The 24276-nt window shown below is 33.0% G+C and overlaps 5 protein-coding genes across 9 annotated transcripts in view; 2 read left to right on the plus strand and 3 right to left on the minus strand.

Moving 5' to 3' along the window:
- Positions 1 to 14824, plus strand: part of LOC123005072 (homeobox protein unc-42) — a 19286-nt gene extending 4462 nt beyond the window's left edge. Inside the window, exons 3-6 of the mRNA XM_044398681.1 lie at positions 5686 to 5951; positions 10302 to 10478; positions 13567 to 13663; positions 14068 to 14824. Of these exons, the coding sequence (XP_044254616.1) occupies positions 5686 to 5951; positions 10302 to 10478; positions 13567 to 13663; positions 14068 to 14174 (647 nt within the window). The 3' untranslated portion in view covers positions 14175 to 14824. The remainder of the gene's footprint in view (positions 1 to 5685; positions 5952 to 10301; positions 10479 to 13566; positions 13664 to 14067) is intronic.
- On the minus strand, positions 2899 to 3405 carry LOC123005073 (V-type proton ATPase subunit F-like). Its single transcript, XM_044398682.1, has one exon. It carries the CDS (start codon positions 3328 to 3330, stop codon positions 2932 to 2934), a length of 399 nt encoding a protein of 132 aa, XP_044254617.1. The 5' UTR covers positions 3331 to 3405; the 3' UTR covers positions 2899 to 2931.
- A 93-nt stretch (positions 14825 to 14917) lies between the features above and the next one.
- On the minus strand, positions 14918 to 16869 carry LOC123005042 (lipoyl synthase, mitochondrial). 3 transcript variants are annotated; one of them, XM_044398632.1, is made up of 6 exons: positions 16637 to 16869; positions 15880 to 16216; positions 15678 to 15834; positions 15573 to 15630; positions 15368 to 15526; positions 14918 to 15312 (listed from the first exon to the last, which is right to left on the minus strand). In XM_044398632.1, exons 1-6 carry the CDS (start codon positions 16666 to 16668, stop codon positions 14958 to 14960), a joined length of 1098 nt encoding a protein of 365 aa, XP_044254567.1. In that variant the 5' UTR covers positions 16669 to 16869; the 3' UTR covers positions 14918 to 14957. The 3 variants fall into 3 exon arrangements, with proteins under 3 accessions (XP_044254567.1, XP_044254568.1, XP_044254566.1); XM_044398633.1 differs by having other exon boundaries at positions 15880 to 16224; XM_044398631.1 differs by lacking the exon at positions 16637 to 16869 and adding an exon at positions 16273 to 16433 and having other exon boundaries at positions 15880 to 16224.
- Positions 16870 to 17773: 904 nt separating this feature from the next.
- LOC123004771 (39S ribosomal protein L41, mitochondrial) lies at positions 17774 to 18465 on the minus strand. The gene is made up of 3 exons (XM_044398199.1): positions 18246 to 18465; positions 18093 to 18196; positions 17774 to 18042 (listed from the first exon to the last, which is right to left on the minus strand). Exons 1-3 carry the CDS (start codon positions 18400 to 18402, stop codon positions 17824 to 17826), a joined length of 480 nt encoding a protein of 159 aa, XP_044254134.1. The 5' UTR covers positions 18403 to 18465; the 3' UTR covers positions 17774 to 17823.
- A 280-nt stretch (positions 18466 to 18745) lies between these two features.
- On the plus strand, positions 18746 to 24241 carry LOC123004769 (REST corepressor). Of its 3 annotated transcripts, XR_006412709.1 has the most exons (9): positions 18746 to 18967; positions 19123 to 19266; positions 19322 to 19536; positions 19582 to 19761; positions 20955 to 21038; positions 21470 to 21567; positions 22143 to 22338; positions 23026 to 23587; positions 23921 to 23931. XR_006412709.1 is itself a non-coding variant. In XM_044398196.1 (8 exons), the coding sequence occupies exons 1-8, from the start codon at positions 18859 to 18861 to the stop codon at positions 23440 to 23442; spliced, it is 1443 nt and encodes a 480-aa protein (XP_044254131.1). In that variant the 5' UTR covers positions 18746 to 18858; the 3' UTR covers positions 23443 to 24241. The 3 variants fall into 3 exon arrangements, 2 of the variants coding, with proteins under 2 accessions (XP_044254131.1, XP_044254132.1); XM_044398196.1 differs by having other exon boundaries at positions 23026 to 24241; XM_044398197.1 differs by lacking the exon at positions 20955 to 21038 and having other exon boundaries at positions 23026 to 24241.
- The last annotated feature ends 35 nt before the right edge of the window (positions 24242 to 24276 follow it).

Raw genomic sequence — 24276 nt, forward strand, 5'->3', positions numbered from 1 at the left:
TGTCACAAACTACTCGTATTGTTTGTAACACTTGTTTTTTAATATGCTATTATATTTTTATCAGATTAATAATTTTATTAGAAATATAAAACCACTAACGTTAACTAAAATCTGTCAAAAAGTGTTAATTAAAAAATTGTAATAAATAATGCTTTGAAAGAAGGCAGCAGTCGGTTTAAACAAATTAGTCAAATGTTTTTTTTATCATAACTCTTCTAAAAAATATTTGCTGCAGTAACAATTAAACAAAAAAAAAATATGACCACCCTAAACTGAATAAAGGTTTGCATTGTACATTGTACTATTAGCTATAAAAATAAATTTTGTTTTGCTAAAAATTTTGTCTAGACGAATACAAAGCAGACTGTGTTTTCTACAGAATATCATAACCACATGTAAGAAAATAAACAGGTTTGTAATAAATAGTGCGTGGTAAAAGACATTTTCCACTAAAAAGCGTTTACTTTTTTTCTGAATGTAAGAAGTAATGTTCTATTTTAACATCTCTTTCACTTATTATTTCTTGTTTATTCGTTTAATTATTCCAAAAATAATTGCACAATAGTAATTCCAGTAAAAATTACACATTTACAAGCTTATAACTTACACAAAATTTGACAAAATCTATTAATAAGCTAATCAAACAAACTCAAAATAATACATTTTTGAATTATTTAGAGTTATTCACATAACTTTATTGTAAGAGGCTTAGGAGATGTATATCGTAACACCGTGCGATCAAAAAATAAATAAATTAGAGTAGGCGGTGATTAAAGTCCTTTAGATGGCAATCCTGATTTTTGACATCAAATGCCAGCGAAAACTTTGACAAGTTTGCGTTTTATTCCTTTTAAGTAAAATAATGTTCACTTTAGAGCAGAAAATTTTTATTGTTGTACAAGAGAAAAACGGTGGATGGTCATTTTCACTTTCAGTTTGTGCCCAGATTCCCAGCCAATGTGTTGCCAACTGTAGAATTTAATCGACGCCTACTGTAATTTATTTATTTTTTGATCGCACGGTATATTTTCCTCGTGACGCTTTATTCCCTAGTACTTTGTTCTTTAGGATAAAATAAATAAAATATTAATTAACTCGTTGATACCGATTTTTGCTCTTAAAATTGCAACTGAATAAACTCATTATTTTAACAAATTATTTTACAACTTTTGTCAAATTATTATTTTCTTATGTTATTATTAATTTAGTCTGTTAGAAAAGTTTTGTATGCATCTCTGAAATAAACATCATTAATACCTCGAATTACAATGCCTTCGCCTTTTACATTGTTACTTTCCTTGTTACATAAATATCTATTTCTTCATACTGTTAAAAAATAACAAAATTCGGTTTTAAAGCATTTTGAAGCGCGGTAAACCAAGTTTAATTAATCTTAGCATTTAGTTTTGCTTCATATGACTTTATTTCTAATTTTCATTTAGCCTTTTAATAATAATATTAACAAAGAGTTTTCAATTAAATGTTAAAGCAATAATGAAATAAAAACGCATTGTTAAATTACAAGGTAATAAAATGTTGTTAATTATAATAGCAACGACAACTCGTTCAATAAAAATTTAGTTACACACTTTCCTAATAATAAATTAAAACTTGTGGCATTTTTTGTAGTCTAAATAAATTCCTATGAAACCCGGAAATTCATTTTCTAACAATAATAATTTTATAATTCGCTTTCATCTCTTCCGCAATATTAATTAAACCGTCAGTTACATTTCTATTAATTTACGTACTTTTGCAAGATTGTAATTTCTTTTAATCTAAATTTGTCACGACAATAAGTTTCAACACTAATTGATGTAGAAATTGTCTAGTTATATTCACAATCAACACCAAACTAGTTAAATGATTATTCGCAGCACAATCGCACCTGTCATAGACCAAAATCCTCCTTACCCTATAATCTTCATTGTATTGAATGAGTAGACGCAGGGGTCGTTGTAATACTTCTGTGTACATATGGGCCTATAATGGGCGCTCGGGGTGTCCTAATGAAGTGTCAATTTACTCCTCTTAGGCCGTATAGCATATGCAGTCTAACAATAGAGATGCCACGGTCAGCCTCACAATGTACCGGTTTACACTCAATTTGACATATTGTGATGAAAAACGCGAGGGTACGGCCCTATCACTACGAAGAATTGACCAAAAAGTGACGTTTTGCAACTAGGGATGAAAAGTTAACATTATCATCGCAATAGTAAAGTCAACATTAGACGATGTTTTAGATAAGGTTTTTGAAATAGGTCCTGAGAGTTTGATTTTGGCTCTGGGGCTCCGGAGGTCGTCTTTGTGGTCACGTGACGATCAGGTTGAAGACGACACAGGTGTCTGTGGCGACAAACGGCGGCAAACGGCGTCGGCGGCAACTAAACCTTATTGAATTCATTACTGTTTATTAATGCAGTTAGTACCAACCTAATTACAATTACTGACACCGGCGCGCGCCACAAAGAATCTCACACAATCTTATTACTCCCAACTGAATGTAGTTACTCAACGCTCGAGACCCATACACCCCGGCTCTTTCTCTGGCCCGCCGCCGTTTTCAAATATTTACATAATTCGACGGCCACTTTACCACTTTAGGTATGACGAGGATTAACGCGAAAGGTGCACGACTTTGTTCGTTTAATCGAAGCGCCAAATGCATGCATGCATAATTATTATTACATACAGAGTAATGGATTGCATAGTCGAAATGCGAATCCGCTTTGATACCGATGCGAACTTGGTTCTACAGCCGCAAGTACCTACTAAACCCATTTAGCACTTAGCTGCAGAGTTAAGTAAATGGAAACAAAACATGTTAGCTTTGTAATCGAGTGATTGCTTACGAAGACATGCGGTCTGTATCCGTAGTTTCAAAGCAAAGAGGAATCAAATCAAAAAAAGAATTTTTATTAGCGAATATTAACCCGTGTCGTCTGGAGACACCAACCGCCTTGCCCGTTTCAAAATCGAGTCTTTTTCGGGACTGTAAAGACTTTTCTTTGAAGGAATTTCCAAAACGGCAGGAATTGGATTACTATGGGCATCCACAGTGCTTCTTATCATATCGGCGATGTGTTGGTTTATCAAAATTATAGCAATGTCTTTTCTTTTTATAAATCGTTTAAAACATTCCTCGACTTGAGCAGGATCAGTGTCATCGTCTACTACCAGAAAATTGGTTTCACGGTCTTTACTTATTTCTCCGATTCCACTTATGATGAAGCCTACACAAGTGTCTTCGTCGCCGATAACTGACATTAATCGGGTCGGGTAATGTTCAGGTTTTTTACCCCCACCGGTGGTTCCGGCAGCTTTCATAATTAGGTACAAGAATTTGTTTTTACCAAAAATTTTGTCTTTGAGCCAAAAATGACATTTGTTGTGCTTATGCCAAAGTCGTCAAAACGGTGTCAAAACTACCAAAATTTTGACAACAATTTTTCTGTAAATACTAATAATTCCAAAAACTAAATATTTTAAAATTTCTAAGAGTTCCATTAAAAATAATGTTTAATTTGTCTTACTATCACAGGCGCCGACTACATTGTAATTTTTTAATTTTAATTTTTTGTATTTTTTTAAGCACCCATAATGTACTCTTGCATAAGGTAAAAAAAATAACAACAACTTTTAATATTATTTAGAATTTTGTATTTATTCTCATCTGTTTTAGTAACGTTGCGTTCTTTAAAATCACTTTTAATTTAAAGTTGTCCTTTTCTACTATTCTATTTTCCTCTTCAAAAAAATAGATCAAATTCATCGTTTATGTTATTTTGTTTTCTTTTTTGAATTTTAAAATTAATTCAAAATTAAGCTTTTCGGTGAAAAACACTTTGAAAAAAGATTTGTTATTGCCTCAAATACTTCAAAACGGCACAACATTTTACTCAAACTTTTTATATACGAGTACTATACATATTTCAAAAAGCTAAGAGAACAAAAAAATTCTTAATTTTTTACAATTTAATAATAATAATTTTACAATGATTGTTCTTGGGCTATTTCTTAGAATTGAGTAATAACCGTAGTTCGGAAAAGTTTTTGCCGAAATACAAACTTGAAGATTCAAAACGGTTTTTTCTAAATCTAGATACAACCATTTTTCCTTGAGGTAGTTTTTCAAAAATCATCAAAAAATTAAGAAATTTTTTTGTTCTCTTAATTTTTTGATGATTTTTGAAAAACTGTACCTCAAGGAGAAATGGTTGTATCTAGATTTAGAAAAAACCGTTTTGAATCCTCAAGTTTGTAGTTTTAAGTCCATTTGGCAAAAACTTTTCCGAACTACGGTTATTACTCAATTCTAAGAAATAGCGAAGAACAATAATAGTAAAATTTTTTTTTTGGTCTACGGACTTTTTATTATTATTATTTTTATTAGTTAAAACAATGCATGAACCAGATAGCCGAATCATTCAGCTTTTATTTCCTTTTTTAATTTCTTTTTACCTCAATTTCTCGCTGAGATAATTGACTTTTAATGAAAAAGAATCTTTTTGTCTTTGATTATCGACATCTCAACAACCAATAACCGCTCAGAGAATGTAAAGATTGTTTCAAAAACTAAAATAAATTTCCTATAAAAACATTTTACAATTTAAAAAAAAAAAAATGTTTACTCTCCACATTGATTTCAAGAGAAACATCAACGATTCATCCGCAAAAACTGTATTTTAGACACTTGTAACAAAAATAACTAATTTTATATTTCTGAAAATTTGTAAAAAAATCAAGAACCAATACTGACTTATTTTTGAGACCATTCAGCTTTTGCATACCCCAATTTTACTTATTTCAAATTAATTGTATTCATTTATTTTTTTACACTTTTTATTGTATGTATACAATCATGTATACATCCAGTTTTGTATTTTTTTACTGTTATTTATTGATTTTTTTCTAGAAAAAAGAGAATGAGACAATCTTTAATTTAATTGTTCATTAGTGTTTCAGTTTTTAGAGATCTTACATAATGTATGTATATCGCAATGAGAGTAATGAGACAAAATTAAATCAAATAAAAAACACTGAAGCTTTTCTGAAACTGAAATAATTTCCTATAAAAAAAAATACAATTTTTTGTAAAATAATTTGTTCACTCTCAACATTGATTTCAAGGAGAACAGCAACGATTTGGCCGCAAAAACTGTATTTTAGGTACTTGTAACATATATTTCTGAGAATTTATAAAAAAAATCAAGAACCATCAATAATGACTAATTTTTGAAACCATTTAGTTTTGCATACACCAATTTTACTTATTTCGAATTAATTGTATTTATTTATTTTCTTTACACTTTATATTGTACCTATACATATTTAGGTACATTAATCAGTTTTGTATTTTTTTATTATTATTTATTAATTTTTTCTTGGAAAAAAGGAACGAGATAATGTTTAATTTAATTTAGATTAATTTAATTATTCATTAGTGTTTCAGTTTTCAAAGATTTTACATAATGTTAATATATGTATGTACATCGCAATGAGAGTAATATGAGACGAAATTAAATCAATTTAAAAACACTGTAGCTTTTCTGAAACTAAGTTTTTACACTCTAGTCTTAACTTTCTTTGATTACACTTTAATTAGAGCAAAAATTCCAACTGATTCGAGTTACAAAAGTCGTAGTATCTACAATTTTAAAACTGCTTGTCGTTTTGTTACAGATGGTGCTTTTAAAAAACTGAAACCGGAACCAACGACGACTGGTAGCAACAGTTTGGGCACTGTGTCCCCCGGCGGCCCTCAGCACACCGGCCACACCCCGACCACCGCCTCCTGTCCCACCCCAGCTCGAAGAAGACACCGCACTACCTTCACCCAAGAACAACTCGCTGAACTAGAAGCGGCCTTCGCCAAAAGCCACTACCCGGACATCTACTGCAGAGAAGAACTAGCTAGGAGTACGAAATTAAACGAAGCCCGGATACAGGTCAGTGAATCACTTGAGCATCTAATTGCGAAATTATGTATTTGGATTGTCGATACCCTAAATCGAATTAGCTGTTTCGGGTGGACCCTCTCCTTGAAATCAAAGACATGGCGAGATGACAGACTGCATCCCGACAGAGAAGCTCACTCGGCTGGATCTTTGATTGAATTAGGTATTCGTTAAGCTAGGGGGCCCTCGAGACACAACTGTCACTGTGGAGTGCCCCCCAGTGGAGTGGCGTGACTCATGCATTAGTCGCCCCATGTAAAAAGCAACTCGCATCTAATAATTTAAAAAATCGGTTTTGTAAAACGATGTTGTTGTGCGATGCTCTCAAATGCACGGAAACTGTCGCAACTCAGTGCGATGCATGAATTTTAATTTCGACGCGTTTATTTTCCCTCGCAAAGCTTTTCAAAATGAAAACCGCCTTTCACTGAGTGTTCATTAATATTTTAGTAATTTAATCACTGAAATTGTCATTAGGCTCTGACGAATTAAAACCATTTTGACGATCCTAGGGAATATTTAGATTCGTTTACATGTTTACAAGTTTCAAAAAAAATATATTCGAGAACAGTAGTGATTTGCTATTGATTTCATTTTTCTGTGGGAAATTCCGTTTCCTGACTTTTCCTTATTGATGTCTAACAGAAATGGCGACGTAATTATGTTAGCGCGTTTATAATTAGCGAATGGCGACGAGAAACGAGACTCTCGTTACATGAAAACACTCATGTTTTTACTCCAATAGGTATTGATTTTGTACTTTGCTTTAAAACAAAATAACAAAACTAATAAAGCGAATTCGTACAATATCTGGGCAAAAACAAATTCATTATTTTTTGTGCAAGCCAGTTTTTCGAAATTTATAGAAGTGAAAAAAACGTGTTGTACTTACATTTCTTGAGTGAACCCCCAATAATACAAAAACGCCACTTGAAGTCAAAACATCAGTAATATTAATGTCCTGTAGCATGTAGTTTCGAAAACACCGCATATGTCGACGATAATAGGTATTTTCTATACCCACTGCCCAGAATTTTCTGATTTTTTCTAAGCTAATCGACATATTAAATTTTTTTATATATATCTTCTGTACAAAAAGTACCGGGAAATTTTAAATAAAATAGTACTACGTTATTATTAATCAATTTTTATTTGGTTCCCTGTAAAGTAAACTCCATCTGAAGCGACACGCATATGTCAACGTTTAACTCAATTATCAAAACACTTCTTATAAACAACGGAAGGTATGACTTTCAGTTTTTTTGCGAATTTTGTTTTATGTCTTTTATGGACCCAAAACGCCTTCCTCGCAAGGCAATTTAAGTTTAAGAAATGGGAGAACGTCACATAGGGCCATGTTAGCTAAATACGGTGCTTGATTAATGACATTTGTTGAGTTTTTATCCAAAAATTTGTGCAGAATTGTGCTGTGTGTTCAAGCGCACTGTCATGGTGCAACATTCCAGTTGTCTTTCTACAAATCTGGTCTTTTTCAGAGAATATTTTTTACAAACATTTCACAACGGCTAAATAATATTACTCTTAGACCTAAGTGATGATTTGCAGTTATCATTTCTTTAATTTTCTTTACATTTTTCACCGACTTTACTGTTGACGATCGTCCAGAACGAGGAAAGTCGGTAACCTCTTTTCCGCCCAATTGAAATGTTTTGTACACTCATATTCTTGTGTTTTTGACATACATGCGTCACCAAAGCTTTTTTGCAAAATTTTCAGAGATTCACTACACGAATTTTCGTTAGAAATACAAAATTTCAAACAAATTCTCTGATCATTACAAAAATTGCAAGTCGAACTTAACCACAAGTTATGGTAAAAACAATTTTAAACAACTACTTGATCTACAGCGGTAAAATCTGGCTTGGTAAGAGAGTATGGTTGTAGCAATATACTAGACAAGAATTATTAAGATACCTATCTTCTACGTGAATACTTTAAATCAAAAATTCCCGATCCTTTTTTTTTTCCAAAGTAGTATAAAAATGACTATGTAGTCATTATTATAATAGCTATGTAGCTATTATAAAAATTTAGACCAAAAATATTGTGAGAAAAGGGCTTTACACCTATACCATATGCCACAATTTTGCCATAAAATATCGCTTAAAAACTTTTAAAAAATATGGTTCTACTCCCACATTTAAAAAACGGATTATCGTATATGTTTCCATGACGCTAAGTGACCTTTTACGTACGCACATCTTGTCAAGCCGTGACTAATATACGTTGTTATAGCAACTGTCGTATTAGTCACGAGCTGAATTTAGCTTTCTCTCATTTAATTTAATTTTTAATTAAAGAATTTTTTTGTAGTGGTCGTAGAAAAATTATAGTATGTAACACGTGTATAAACTTCTCTAGATATGCGTTTTTTAAACACTTGCTCCACTGCGCTTCGCTCGTGCCTAATAAAACTCATGTCTAAAGTGGCGTTTACAGCATTAGTTAGTTACACACTCGTAATAGGTATACTATTATTACTAAAATATTAAACGTTTTTCTCAAAAACCATAATTGCCACAAGAATAGTTATTTGTACACATTAGAAAGCACTAAAATCATTTTTTCTTTATTACAAATATGAAATATTTGTATTACAAGAGAGGAAAGTGTATCTTTTTCTCCCACGGGTTAAAATTACGGCCTAAAATTTGTCGAGGGCAGTAACCACCCAGAAAGGAAAAGACAGTGTAATACATATAATTTTTCCTACGATCCAGCAAGAAAAACTTACAAACTAACAATTTCTCTTAATATCCCAGTTCTGCCATTAAATCCTAAATCTAGCAGCATATTTTTTCGTTTCTATAGAGAAGGTAAAATTTTTACCTACCTGAGAGGTTGTTTGAAATAAAAGTTTGGTGTGACGAATTAAATCGCGTTTTTGTTTATCTGATTAGATATAATTTTGACACGGAAAAACTTATTTCTATTAAAGTCGTAGAAAAAATAAGTTTAGACTGCGGTATTGATTACGTTACACACTAAAAATAAATTGATGTATTGTTGGTTGTGAGTTAAAATAACATAGGTGTGAGTACAGTATATTAAAAACAAGTTTCACTTTACCAGTCCTGAAGTACGAATTCAAATTTTAAAAACGAGTGGCCTATCTATGAGTTATTTTAAAGAATTTTGTGATTTAAAGTCTTACAAACGAGTTTTTTTATAAGTACTATGTATTTTTTGTAATTTGACTTCTTTATACTGTTTTTAACTTATTTTTACATTAATTGATTTAAGAATTGTTGTGACGTTTAGTAATGTCTTAATTTTAGTTAAAATTAATCAAAATGAAAGCAAATTACAAAAAAGTACTTTATGAACGATTTCAGAAAATCTTAAAACTCCATTAGAATCTGCCTTTAATAATTTTTCTGAAGTTAGAGTGCTCGACCAATAAACCTTGTATATATTTTTTTCCGATTTGTCATCGTCACCAACAATTTTTCTATTTAAGTATAAAATTTTCATAAACATTCCAGTGGTGCAACATGATAATGTTTTAACTTTTAACAAAGTTTTATCATCCAAGAACATTAATACCGCCCGTGTAACTAGACAGATACATTGCAAGTGAAGTGTATTGAACATGAACACCTCCTGAAACTTTGCAACAAACCACATACATATACGAGTATATCTCAAATCTCCAAGTTTCCTTTTTGTTTTTTCTCGCTTATCAACCTTCCGCCATCCACCCCTCCAATAATTCGCGATTCCATTGGTGAAACGTTGAAAAACATAGTCGCCATGTCTAGAATGGTTAAAACAAAAGCGTGTGTTAGAGAGACCAGACCCCAGACTGTACCGCGGAAGACGCGAGGCACGTCCCGGTCTCCCTCGATCCCATCAAATGGATCCGTAATGAAGTTAGCCCGCCCCCTGGCGGCGGATGAACCGACCCCTCGCCGCTCATTCCCCCAAACACGGCTCTCTTTAAGACAGCCTAATGCATATTTTGCGACCTTATCGCCTTCTTTTGTTTGCACGCGGTGTTGCCGTAAGTAGCTGTGGCACAGACGCCGCCGACGCCTTTGTCTCAACACGTGTCACACAACACACACCCAGAAATGGGTTAATTCGCTCCAGAAAGGGCATCGATTTAGCATGGAGCATCGACAAATCATATTTATGCAACCCCAAATACGCAAACCGGGTCGCTTTACATTTGAACTTTGATGTACCCAAAAGTCAATCCAATTAAAATCCAATCTAACTGGAACAACCTGTGTATCAAATATAATCTACCTTATAGAAGAGTTCACACTGAATACATTTTAATTAAAAAACCTAATATTTGTTAAAATTCCGTTTCAGGTGTGGTTTCAGAACCGAAGAGCCAAATACCGAAAACAGGAAAAGCAGTTACAGAAAGCCCTAGCCCCCAGTGTCCTCCCCGGCTGCAACGGCGCCATGATGCGTAACATTTACCCGGGGGCGGCGCGAGGCTATCAGCCCTACCCACATCCCACGGCCATCAACAGATACCCCCAGGTTAGCATATCTCGCCCCTCAATTTTCCAGCGAACTATTTTCGCAGGAAAAATCGTTTCGTGTTTTCAAAAATCGCGAGTTAATTCGCCGCCGCCGCCGACCTTGAGCAATGAAAACGGTGCCAGTGTGTGATTAGCCGATGCAGGTAAATTAATTAAGTGAGGTCAAACAGGTTAGATGATTAGTTTAGTAAAGACCGCATTTCCTCCGAGCGACGGTAGTCGTAGACCGACGGCGGCGGCGCTCACAAGCGACGGCCCACTCTCATCAAATAATATGCAAATAAATTTCCCCTGCAAATTAGAAACGGCTCGGCCAGATTAAGACCGGAGAAATGCCGCTGTTTGTAGGCAAAACCATTCGTGTTATGGGCCGATTCACAAAAGACCGCCGGACCGACTGATATGAGGCGACGATACCTTAGGCTTTTCATGATTGTCAAAGCTTTTCCTATACATCAATAATGAAAGTCTGGAAACTAGGTCGGGCTCCATTCTTTATTAAAAAAGTCAAAAACTTTTATCTGCATAAAACATTTTATGATAATAATTAAATAATCGTAATAATTAATAACGAAATTTTTTATAAAAATGGTATTCAATAATGTAATTATGTTTTTTAGTAAGTAGATATTCGAAGTATTTTCGTCGCTCTAAATTCTCCAGACCGATGCTTTCTACATTAATTCTGATGACGCAAGTTACTTTCGCTAAACCTGGAACATGAATTCCTACGACTTCATCATTTTTTTACTAATTTGAACGAATGTTTACTTGTTTAGAAATCATGAAAATACGATACCACAAAATAACCACAAACAAAAGATTTATTTATCTTTTCTGCTTCCAATAGATTAAAAAAAATGTATCGTGATATAATATTAATATTATTATAGGAGAAAATTAGTAGCTTGTAACCTAAAACGTTTTTAAATTTTTGAATTCATACAGTGGTGGACACGGAATTTTGGACATCAAAATTATGTCATTTCAAGTAAGCCACGCTCTATTGTCATTATGTTTGACGTTTGAAACTAAAAGTTTAAAGTTTTAGTTGAAATTCATTTTTAGCGTCGATTTTCTGAAACAATAATGTCAGTAATACATGTTTTTATTTAAGTTCAATAAATTATTTTGATCTTATGTCATTTATTCTCTAGCGGTTAGGATAAAAATTATAAAAATCAAAAGTGAGGTTAGTTGAATAAGGCCCGTTTTACATTTTTATGTCAGTCGAATGACAAATTGTCCAAAATTCCGTGTCCGCCAGTGTATTGCTTTCTTCAGAAAAAAATTGCTCTCAAAATATGTAATATTTAATAAAATAAAAAAGACATAAAAACAAACAATGAAACTTTTTTTTTAATATAATAGATCTAATTCAAAATTATGCGCTTTTTAATTTTTTTGAAGACAGATATAAAACCTAAAAATAATGTAATTAATAGGTAGTTATTTATGTATTAAAAGATTAAACAACAATTTTAATTTCGAGAATGTAGGTAACGTCAGAGGCAACCGAAAAAAGCCGAGAGATGCACACGAAACTGTCCTCTCAACAGACTAAATAAATAATAACATAAAAAATAATAAATTTGTCAGAATATTCAGTTTATTAAATTGCTATTTTAAGAGTAAAAATCGATATCAAGAAGTTTGCTTATGTTAAAAAACACTCAAAAGATTCAATTCATTCGGTTCTAGCTWATTGTAAAAGTAAAAATTAGTGTTTCATTTATTTTATTCGCCAGAGAATAAAGTATCGCTTTATTCTTTGTTAAGAAAAAAATATTTTTCAACTTAATTACTTACTCAAAATGTATATCTTTACTGATGTGAATATTCCACTAGTGGACAAATAGAATATTCAAACATAAGTTGCTACAACAGTAATTTAGAAATATTCCATTCGTTTTAATTCTTCTATTATTATTTACTAAGCAGTAAAACGTTAATACAAAATTTCCTCTGATTTCACTTTAATTGCAAACCTTTCATCTTTCGTCTCCGACAACTTTTTCGAATTAAAAAATGTCGAAGATGTAGAAATAAAACATACAGGGCTTTCATTTAAAAAGAGCCAGTCTCAATAACTTTTGACATTGAGTAAATGTATTTTCAAGCAAAAATAGGTCGATTAGGATCGCGAGGAGGAAGTTGAAAACCAACATTACTTAGTTACATTTTAAGTTTCATCCTCTAGTCGCTAGCCACCCCTACTTTACAATTTTAAATGACACCGCCTACTTTTTAAAACGTTTTCGGAAAGAGAAAAGATCAGCGTATCTAAATGTCAAAGAAATTGTTTTTTGTTTTTCAGTTAGGGGTGGTTTAATTTGAGATTTTTAGTCCTAGTAGCCTTTGATTCAACTTAATTTAAGTTAAATAGAAAATATGTCAATTTGGGTTGCGATGGGAGAGTTCAAAACTAACATAAAATACGTTTTAGCTTTCATCCCCTAGTCACTAACCACCCTTACTTTAAACTTTTAAAAAGCAACCTCAACTTTTTGAAATATTTTTGGAAAGGGGGCAAAAAGCTTATCTAACCGTAAATAAAAAAAATATTTTGTGAATTCGTTTTTGAGTTAGGGGTAGTTTTGTTTTTGAAATGTTTACTCCTAGTAGCAAAACTGTATTTTAGGTACTTGCAACAAAAATAACTATTTTACTTTCAAAATTAGTTGAATAAACTGAATACTTTGACAAATTATTTGACATTTTCTTAAGTTGTTATTAATTAGGTCTGTTGGGAGGAAAGTTTTGTATGTACTCTTACCTGTGGAATAAACAACGTTAATCCTTCGAATGAAAATTACCTCGGCCCACTTCAGTCGCCTCTCGACATTAAAATAATTCTTTATTTACTTTGTATTTACATAAATAACTATTATTTATATTTTAAAATATCAAAGCGTTTATTACGTATATCCAAAAAAAATTTTAAAGACACACACGTTAATTTTCAAAATTAATTCAAAAATAATTCTTCAAAATAACGTGAATAATTTTTCAAATAATTTTTGGTTAAAATATCGCAAACTCAAATTTTATAAAAGATTTGCTTATATGTTTTTTGCACTTTTTAGATGACGACGAGTAGTTACCCCGGAATGGCACAGTCGTTTTCCATGTCACATGGTACAAATATGACTACGGTAGCAGGAATGAGACAAGATGCAATGAGTGAGTATCCTTTAATTTCCTCCTTTACTTTTTTCCAAATTTGAATCGTATACTTTTTTAAAAACTTATCTTCAATAAAACTAAAAAAAATCTGTTTGTTGTCCAATATCTGTACGTTTTTCGGCGTGTTTTAAAAAACCTTGAAATATGCTTTCTTCTATATGATATAAATTTCGCGTTGCATGAAACCTTTTTACTGTCCGACCAAAATTTCATCCCGTGTCGGAAATGAAACATCTTGAAGCCGCCGTCCGTAATCTTAGTGCATCTGAACGGAAACGACGTTATTTCCTACTAGCCTGAACTTTTTAAAGCTTTCCTTAGTCGAGTAGCTCACATTTCCTCTTAAACAACACGGTGAATTTTATCGAAGACTATAATTTCATTTTTGTCTTTTATTTCAGGTATGAGCGCCGAGGATGAATGGTACAATAAAAGCTTATCCGCCCTAAGGATGAACACAACGCATCATCCAAATTTAGCAGCACCAATGTTACAATACCAAACGTAATAATAAAACCAGTGAACTAGACACTGCACTCGAATCGATCCAATGTATTAATCAAACACTGGCAAAATGAAATTATTGCGTTGATTTCATCACAAAAACATACGTAATAAAGTTTTATCATTACAAAATTTATTTAAGCGAACAACGAGCCAATATGATAATAAAATATGGCTTCTAATCTAGTCGACTTAAGTTCCTTGATCTCCTGATGATGGACCGATGCTTTCGAAACGTTTGTGGGGGATTAACCCGTTGTTTGTAAATTTTGTGTGTTAGTGATGTACAACCGTGAAGATTAAGTTTATCGAACGATATTCGCTGATTTCAATACATTCTTATTAAATCAATCTACTTTGTTAAGTTTACTCATGTACATATATTTTTATGCTCATTGTTATAGCATTTCGATTACGGCAAAAGGTTCAATAGTATCTTCAAATAAATTTGATCTGAATGGTTGCTATTATTTTATACATGTATCCAGATATTTCGATACTCTTTACTAAATATATGTCATAGAGTCCAAGCTACACAAGTTTTGATATAAAAACCAGACGTAACAAAACTTATGTAAAGACACAGATTGTAGTTAATATCATTACATGTGCCATATTTATTGTAATTGCATTTTGTGTGATTGTACTTTAGAATAACAAATAATTGTATGTAAAATTGTAAATACTAACAATAAATATTGTAAGTACCGACAATTTTTGTACAAATCCCAAACACAAAAAACAAACTTTTGGGCCAACTTTAATATATTTTACAAATAATAGTTAATTACACAGCATTTTTTGTTTTTCTATTTTTTAAAATACTTGCAATAAAGAATTCACCAGCTTTGTAGGAACTCCTCACAAGTGGTCCACTCGCAACGTAGAAAAACTTCATTTCGTTTCCTATTTTTTCCCAATATTGGTACTTTTCAGGTGTTACATATTCAACGACCAGAAGATGTTTCTTAGTTGGTTGCATGTACTGTCCAAGGGTTACACAATCGACACCCGCTGCCTTCAAATCTTCCAAAGTTTGTCTAACTTCATCATCAGTCTCACCCAAACCCAGCATAATCGACGACTTTGTGATCATATCAGGATTGAATTTTTTAACAGCCTCAAGAGTTGCCAACGACTGTCTATTAATTATCATTGAAAATACCTTATAACTTAAAAAGTTGTTTCATTTGTTACCTATATTTGGCCCTCCTATCTCTAACAAATGGAGTTAAAGCTTCAACTGTTTCAATATTATGAGCGTAAACATCTAAACCAGAATCAACAATTGTTTTCACAGCATTTAGGTCACCACCAAAGTCAGGTACTAAACATTCCACTAGAATTTCATTCTTACTACAAAAAACAATAAACAAAAAGTAGCAAATTGCAATAAATTTACCGCTTCTTAATCTCCCTCACAGTCTCAGCAAAATGATTTGACCCTCCATCAGGCAAGTCTAAATTAAATGCGATTAAAACACAAAATTATAAAGTTTTATATTACCATCGCGATCCACTGATGTTAAAACAATATAATCCAACCCCCAGGACGCTATAGCCGAAGCGGTTTTCACAGGCTCATTTGGATCAGGCGGTGGGGGCGTTTTCGAAGTCTTAATGGAGCAAAAACGGCAACCTCGCGTACATGTGTCTCCTAACAACTATTAATTTTATTAATTGCAATTCGGTGATTTGTAAAATTATACCATGATGGTAGCTGTCGCTGTCCCATGCTCGCCTCCACCCCAACACTCTCCAATATTTGGACACCTTGCTTCTTCACATACAGTATGCAAATTAAGGTTTCTCAACTGTTCTTTAAGTTCGCTGAATTTCTTTCCCTTAGGAATTGATGTTTTTAACCAAGGGGGTAACCTGAGTCTGGAACTTTCACTCTTGGTTCTTTTAAGTCTTCCATTGTAGTCTTTCCAAGCTTCAGTGTCTTCTTTTAAGACAGGGTCTGGGCTTTTTATAAAGTCTTGGAGACTAGGGCCGTTTAAAATTCGTTCTCGCAGGGCCTCAAGGTGGGATTTGTGGGATAACCTAAAAGTCTGACATAATAAAAGCAATTGTATTTTTTGTTCACATTAAAAACTAACGGTTTTGCTAATATTAGGCACATTCAGAAGATGTTTAAAGTTAGACATTTTTGCGAAAATGAAGGAGGTTAAAAGGTCATCATTGATTACGATCTAACCTCACTTTTATGTTTCATCATTCTAAGATGTTTACATTTCATTAAATTAAAAAAACAAACCAACTAAAATAATGCAAAACAATAATTTATTTTATTAAGTATAACAAAACCGTCGTCTGCGTTGATTGACAGTAGAAAAAGTAGAAATCAAAAAAACGAATGGCTTAAGAGAATATTTGGTACCATCGGCAATATACCCCCATATTCCATGATTTGTGGAAAACACTTTGAAATAACGAGCTATTATAAAAACAAAAAATTGTTACCAAATGCAGTTCCATCCTTGCTCTTGAATCATAAAAGAATTACTCGTTTTCAGGTAATCTCTACCACTTTCATTAATTCAGAACGTAAGCCGTTAGAAACGCCTGCACCGTGTATCCAATCTCCAGAGTCATTTGACAAAAACTATACGATTTCAAATCCATTTCGATTTGATTTTGATTAACAAAGTGATTTAAAAGTAGGTGATACTCATGATTATGATTTAAAAAATGTTTCAGATGCAATAAGTTCGGCAGAAAAATTTGTCTTACTAGATGAAATTCAAAATTTAGACAAAAAGTTACAGGAAGCAAATGTAAGATTTCAAAAGTTGAATAAGCTTTATGAAAAGAAACTTGAAAAACTAAAGAGAATGCAGGAAAAAATTGACACTTACAGTAAAGGTCAACATTGTTGTGTAGTGAAAATTGTGTCAGATGCAAAGGACTTAGAACCAAGGGCTGTGTTTTTACTTGATCAAATTTATAATTATTCCCTAAAAAAGCCAAGATGGTCTGAAGGCAATAATTTAAAAAACGTTGAGAAAATATGTTCCCTTATTGTAGATGACATGGCCATTAAAGAAAAAATGGAGTATTGTTGAACAGAAGATACATTTTACGGCATTGCAAATACTGAGATGGAAATAATAGGAAAAAAGCACATTTAGGACAAACAGAGCTGAAAACCAAGGTCCAAATAGAAAAATAATAGAAAATATAATTAATCCTAGTGTTTTTTATTCAAAGTTTTGAAGAAATAATAAAAAGTTATTGTAATATGTTAATGCTCTTGTAAATTTGTAAAGAATAAAAATAACTATCTAACCCAAATTTAAATCTTTATTTTTTAAATAAATAAAATTATATTTGCGTATAAAATGTTTTAATTTTTGGTCTAGTTCTTAAAAAAATTACAATCAAAAAATTATTATATAACCCATAAAACACGAAAGTGATACAAAAATTTATCAATGTTTCAAACCAAAATATACAGATTCCATTGACGTGCGGACTCGTCGCTCCCCCAACGGTCATTTTTTGGCATTGCCCAGACTTTTATTACTGTCAATCAACCCAAACGACGAACAAAACTAATACTTTTTTAATAAAAATGTTATGCAACCAATAATACGTCAGTTTTTTCGTCAAGGTTTTATTATCTACAAATTTAATATTCTACATTAATTCTAAAACATATCACTTCCAGTTTGTTCTGCTTTAATTCTTGCCTCCTCCGGTGTCATTTTCTCCTCAGGTGATGGTTCCAAAGGCATTCCATCTTCATTCAGTTTACCTTCTTTAAAGTCTTTAGCTATTTTTGGTGCATACACTACATTGAACAAATCTTCAGCTGTAAATTCTGATTGCATGACGTCGGGAGTTCTGTACGACACATAGGGCTTGAGCTAAAACTATACTGTTCCACATAGATGTCTTATAAATTTCATACACCTACAGGAAAGTCTTTTAAATCTGGTACAATAAGTTCAGGAATTTTTTCTGGTATTGCTACAAAAGTTCCATCATCGGCATAATATCCAACATCTCTTACGCCACGCTCTACAATCAAAAAATTATTAAAAGGAAAATTATAACAAAATTGTCCTACTGTCATGTGGTAGGTCATAATTAGGGTCTTTCCTCATTTCTTTAAATATTTTAGAACCGCGTTTGTTGTATATTGGAAACTTCCTAAAATTTCGTTTGCCGAACCTTGTGCAAGATGTGGAAATCCCTCTTTTAATAAATAAATTCACAAAAGACATTTTGATACTTTTCAAAAGTAAGGTTATAAGATGAATGTCAAAAATCGAGCTTTAAACAAAGATAGATGATTTGAAAATGAAGGAAATAAAACAGGAAATTCCAGCATCGGCGGTAAATTCAAAACTAAAATAAAATTTTAATTTTGTTTTATAGAAATCGTGTTTTTAAAACTATTAAAAGTATAAATATATAATTGACAAGTTAAGATAAGTGTTTCTACATTGTTAATTGACTAAAAAAGTAAAAATGACCGTCTATTTTTTGAAAAAACGCATTGACTACAGCGCTGTGATGATTTTCGAAAGTAACTAAAGATAAACTACGGTTCTTCGATGACGATTTCTTAGTCGCTTTGTAGTTTGAGTAAGCTGTGGTGTTGCTGAATCATAAGCTCGGTTTTCTCTTAAAATTAATTTTATATTGTTTATATGAAGCTTTAAATAGAAGTAACGAACATGGTTCTAGCAGAAAAAAACAATGAAAATGCCCGAAATGGTCGGAGAAGTCGAGGACCAAGTCCTAATGGTCACGTTCAAGACTCCACAAGCGAGGATGAAAGCTCAGGTTAGCCTCTTTTAGTAATGATTTGTATTTCTTGTACTTTTTCTCATTTGTGAATTCTTATAAAAAGATACTTTAAACCGTAAAAAAGGTTTCCCTCAAATTTATGAATCTGACCATAGTGATAGTCTGGCGTGTCTGAAATCTTGCTTTTGTAGTTCCAGTAGATAAGATTCGAGTTGGGCGAGACTACCAGGCCATTTGCCCCGAACTCCAACCGGAATCGCAGAGAAAACCAGAATTATTAGCAGATAGAGCGTTACTTGTGTGGTCACCAACTGAGTCGATCCCAGAGTCAAAATGTATGTCTCAATATGACGCGTCTGTGTCTCCCTTCTAACAATATTTCAATTCCAGTGGAGGATTACATAGTTTTAGCCAAAGACAAGTACGGTTACAACGGCGAGCAGGCGCTTGGGATGCTTTTTTGGCACAAACATGACTTAGACAGGGCTGTACTAGACTTAGCAAACTTCACCCCCTTCCCAGATGAATGGTCAGTTGAAGATAAGGTGTTATTCGAACAGGCGTTTCAGTTCCACGGCAAAAGCTTTCATAGGATAAGACAAATGGTAAAAAATCATACTGCGGTGGCCCCCATCTAACTTTTTGTACAGTTGCCAGATAAAAGTATTGCAAGTTTAGTCAAGTATTACTACAGTTGGAAAAAGACAAGGTCTAGGACTAGTCTCATGGACAAACAGGCACGTAAGTTGAACACTCCCAAGGAGGAAGGGGGCGCATCAGAGGCTGGTTCCGAAGGAGAATCCAATGAAGAATCAGACCATGATGAAAAGGTAAGGTTAGGTTTATTTGTTGCGTGTTGGATTTACGTAGGAAACTTTATTTTGCATGAATTTTGACTGGTTTGTGTTTTAAAGCTAGGGTATGTTAATTTTTCTGTAAAGTGTGCCTTAATGGTTACAGCTGTTGTATGGCTCCAAGTGTTACTCAACAATTAACAAGCGTTAAGAATTTGTCGAATTTTATTATTTCAAACGATTTAAATCAGTGCATTTTTAGGCGACATAGCAGTAATTGCTTGATAGGGATTCTGGCTGTACTAAAGCTTTATTTAGGCTCGTAATTATGGTTTTGCGAATGGAACACTTTCTCACTCTCACTTGAGTCTGCTATAATTTTTTTGTAAAAATCTTGAGCTGCAACCATTTACACAATCTGAAATTTAATATATCTTAAGAAAACGATACCAAGTAGTTTAGATAAGTAATTTATGACACATACATGTTATGTCTGCTTTATCGCATTATATGCAAGTGATTGGTCAAAGGTATTCAAATTATTTTTTCTTGACAAAAAAAAATACTTCTGTAAATAAAATTCTTGATATCAAAAATTATGTACTTATGTACCTATACAAGATGAGTAACCACAACTGTAATAATTTATTTAACTTATTTTACATTAATATTTCTACATATTTTTTTTTTGTCTGTTTTCTTGTTTTCATTTTGTTACATTTGTTTTGTTGATCCTTTCTTTCTTAAAGTTTTGATATTTTTTTGGATCAGAAACTTTCTGGGTTTATTTCCGTTACGCTAAATATTTTATTTTTATTCGAGTTTAAGGTTTTTATGAAAAGCGTTTAATTAGTCAAGTACATATTTTAATTTTGTAACACCAGTTTTACCAATTTTCGTGTAATTTTAATTAAGTACATGGCAAATCAAGTTTTTAGAATTTAATAACCCATAACGAATATTTTGCTGATTTTGATACAAAAATATTTTGCTTGTTGTTTCTCGTTATAACAAAAGATTTTTCGTGAATATAATTTATACTAGAGTAGCTGAGTTTTGGGAAAGTGTTTCTATAATTGGTGGACCCGGGCGCTGGCGTAGATCCTATTCAGTAGTAGAAATAAATGTGAAATGAGATTCTTTAAATCCGAGCCTTGAGAACAAATCAATGTTTTGAAACAAGTCTAAAAAGTCGGCGGTTGGTTTAGCTGTAATGGATTATCTTGCAGAAATGGACAATACATCGTGGCATTCGTCGTAAAAGCGGTTCACCAAGTCGTACGGGTCAACCTCCCGACGAGAACGCTACTCAGGTAGTGAACCCTCAATAGATATTGCACGCCAATCAGCCTAGCAGTACAATCGCAAAATAATGACAGTTCATTTCATATGTGACGGCTTTACTGTATCATGCATATTACATTTCCATTTCATCGTAACATTTCAGTTATCGATGGTCACGTATCTTGCCCTATTTCAGTTTAAATAGAGACAGGGTATTGGTATCACGTCGACTAACCCCGTGTTGCCTCTCTATAGCATGAGCTGCAGTGTGCGTTGGCTAACGTTTTATATTTAATCTCTCTCCATCCATTACATGCATACATACACGCATATAGTTTACAAATATTGTATAGTATTACGATGTTAAAACGAAAAAATCACACTGGGTGTTCGTTTTCTCTCTTCTATTTTATTAGTTTCATAATGGGATATGGTCGGTATGATTGTTGTATGTGTGCAGGGTGAGGGTGGCGCGTGCTCTAACTGCGGAGTCGCCTGTACCGTCACTCAAGTGACGTCCAAGGGGTCCCTCTGTAATTCCTGCTACCAACATTGGAGGTACGTATCTAGACCCCAACTCAATGCCCAGCTGTTTATGCACGAGACGTGGGTTCTCTCCTTCATAACGTTTGCATGAGTAAAAAACTAACAAAATATTTTGTTGGAGATTTTTTAATACATCTAAAATTTATGTAATGATTACTTTTTTCATTTTGCTTCAGTTTCCGTTTAATTTATGTAGCGAATTTTCCTCATTATTTTCATGTTTTAATGAATTTTTAGTAATAAATAGTTAAAAAAATTATGTTTTGAATGAGAAATCCACGTCTCTTTCTGGCGTTTGATGGGGCGCAAAATAAATGTGCATTTCGTCCCATACCTCACTGAAATGTCACTGAAGCGCCTTTAAAACACTACCAAGTGTTTGTTAGTTGTGAATTAGGGCACCGTGCATGATTTATTTTTTCCGAGGACCACATTAATTTTGCGCTTGTCTCTCGCCAAAAAAACAAAACAGTGGTTGAGCATAGATGTGGTCCCACCTATCCGCTTGATAGTTGCCTATTAGTTGAAGAAATGATATGAAATGACTGAACTAGTATGTCGATAACGTGTAATATTGGCATGTACAGACGAACGGGATTGTTGCGGCCCACATCGGGGCCCACGGGTGGCAAGCGCGGGTCCCCACTGGGCGGACGCCACAAGCGCAAGCCCCCTCGCGGCATGTACATCAACCACGACGATCTGGCTGCGATGGCGTCAGGCAACGCGGGTGTGCTCATGCTTAAGGCGATGGATCGAGAATTAGATTCCCTCCAAAGACAAGTGAGTACTCCACACACATCAAAAAAATTCAAAAAATAAACACACTTCGAACACGTCCCATGCTTTTGTGTCGAATATGCCTGCTCGGTTATTTTGTATATTTATGCCTGTTTGCATTGCAAATGCCAGAAGTCGTCTGTGGTTGATAGGGTAGAAAGCGCGCTCTGTTTCTATGCATGGTCGGTGTGGTTGGGTGAGGTTGTTGGACAAAACTAGCTTGCATGGTCTTTGTCGAGAGGGTTCACTATTTAAACTACCAAATGCTGTAATTGTTTTATTTTATATGGTTTTTACATTATTTTAAGCAGAATTATTCATTATTTTCAAGGAACAGATGTTTTGACCATCGAATTATGTTTTTTGTTAAATTACAATATTTAGCGTTGGTATGGCAAATACCACTTCTCGTTCAAGGATGGTATAATATTTTTTAATGAGAGTTGCAAGTGGCGGATTTACCCACGGGGGCAATTGAGAAGCTCTTCGTTATTTAAAATGTTTTAAAAGTACAATATAAATTGTAGCATTAGTGTTGAAGTATGTTTTCTCGGATAAACAAAATTTTAAAACAAATGTACCTACTTGGTATTCGGGTGAAATATTTTAGAATATTAAGAATTAAGTCCGCCACTGCAAGTGTCCCATAATTAGCGTTTGGAGATACTAGAAATGGGCTTTTTGTTTCAGATCCAACAGAACAAGCAGAATATAAGTTCCTTAAAGCGCAAACATTCAGACTCCATTGAAGATCTCCGTCCAGCAAATGACAATTCGTCTCGTATTAACGCTCGCTGGACAAATGAGGAATTGCTCTTGGCTGTCCAAGGCGTGCGTAAGTACGGTAAAGACTTTAAAAGCATCGCCGAAGTGTTGGGTAACAAAACTGAACACCACGTGCGTACGTTTTTTGTTAATTATCGTAAAAGATACAATTTAGACACAGTTCTAAAAGACTGGGAAAAAGACAACGGCCCATTGCCAGAAGATAACGGCGACGTTAAAGTCGAATTGGACGATTCTAACAATGATAACGATGTTATTTGTATATCACCGACCCCGAAAAAAGAAATGAAAAATGGTAAAGTCACTCAAGCTAGTAAATGATAACTTTGTATTCTTTTACAATTTGTTGGATAGGCTCGTTCTTGTTTTTATTCATATCGCCGTGTATGATGTATTGTTTTTAATAAAATAAAATATCCAACAGATAAACAATCATTGTAAATAGTGATCTAGATTTAGGAGTCGTGTTCTTATGAATGAATGTGTATTATTTTGCATTTTGAAGAAAATATATTTTATACAGTTAGTGAATTATCAATCAACTGAAACAATTTTTTGTTTGCCATTAGAAACAGTAGTTTTTAAAACATGTATTGTAGTGTAATACTACTAAGTTTAGTTGTTGAAGTTTAAGATGTTAAAAGGCAAGAGCTTAATCGTTTCAACTGCATTTTTTTCTTATCGTAAAAGTTAATGAAAATATTACACGTGTTAGGATAGGAAATATGGTAATAATATAAAAGCCACTTGTACATTTTATAAATACCACACACATTTTATTTATATATCTAACTGAAAGAAGAGCGTAGTTGTTATGATCATTAATTACAGATTTTTGTGTGTCCAAAGAGTATTTCATTTTTTAGTTCATTTTAATTTTTATTATGTAAATACATATTTATGTATGTAATAGTTAGTGATGAAAATGACTTTTTGTACATCTGCGTTGTTACTGACTTTATTTATTTTATTTTGCTTGGACATTATAGATTATATCCGCATAGGAAATTAGCAAACAAAAAAGAATGAATTAATTTATAATTATTTATTTCAACAAATTTTTAACGTTTTATACTTACATTATATGCCAATTTGTAAGAATCTATCATTTAATTTTTATCCTCCAATATGTCTTATTGTTTTTGTACGTAATAA

This window comes from Tribolium madens, unplaced genomic scaffold, assembly GCF_015345945.1.
Source record: "Tribolium madens isolate multiple individuals breed KSU strain unplaced genomic scaffold, Tmad_KSU_1.1 Scaffold_20;HRSCAF=117;Tcas5.2_LG4, whole genome shotgun sequence".
Taxonomy (NCBI): domain Eukaryota; kingdom Metazoa; phylum Arthropoda; class Insecta; order Coleoptera; family Tenebrionidae; genus Tribolium; species Tribolium madens.

Excerpts from the sequence above, each read along its gene's own strand:
- LOC123005073 (XM_044398682.1), bottom strand. The coding sequence starts at position 3,330 with ATGAAAGCTGCCGGAACCACCGGTGGGGGTAAAAAACCTGAACATTAC.
- LOC123005042 (XM_044398631.1), bottom strand. The coding sequence starts at position 16,320 with ATGTCTAACTTTAAACATCTTCTGAATGTGCCTAATATTAGCAAAACC. Across the intron at positions 15,631-15,677 it reads AACATCAGTGGATCGCGATG|ACTTGCCTGATGGAGGGTCA; the intron begins GTAATATAAAAC and ends CATTTAATTTAG. Across the intron at positions 15,527-15,572 it reads GTGAGGGAGATTAAGAAGCG|TAAGAATGAAATTCTAGTGG; the intron begins GTAAATTTATTG and ends TGTTTTTTGTAG.
- LOC123004771 (XM_044398199.1), bottom strand. The coding sequence starts at position 18,402 with ATGTCTTTTGTGAATTTATTTATTAAAAGAGGGATTTCCACATCTTGC. Across the intron at positions 18,197-18,245 it reads TTATGACCTACCACATGACA|AGCGTGGCGTAAGAGATGTT; the intron begins GTAGGACAATTT and ends TTTTGATTGTAG. Across the intron at positions 18,043-18,092 it reads CAGATTTAAAAGACTTTCCT|CTCAAGCCCTATGTGTCGTA; the intron begins GTAGGTGTATGA and ends GTATAGTTTTAG.
- LOC123004769 (XM_044398196.1), top strand. The coding sequence starts at position 18,859 with ATGGTTCTAGCAGAAAAAAACAATGAAAATGCCCGAAATGGTCGGAGA. Across the intron at positions 19,537-19,581 it reads TTCATAGGATAAGACAAATG|TTGCCAGATAAAAGTATTGC; the intron begins GTAAAAAATCAT and ends CTTTTTGTACAG. Across the intron at positions 22,339-23,025 it reads TAGATTCCCTCCAAAGACAA|ATCCAACAGAACAAGCAGAA; the intron begins GTGAGTACTCCA and ends TTTTTGTTTCAG.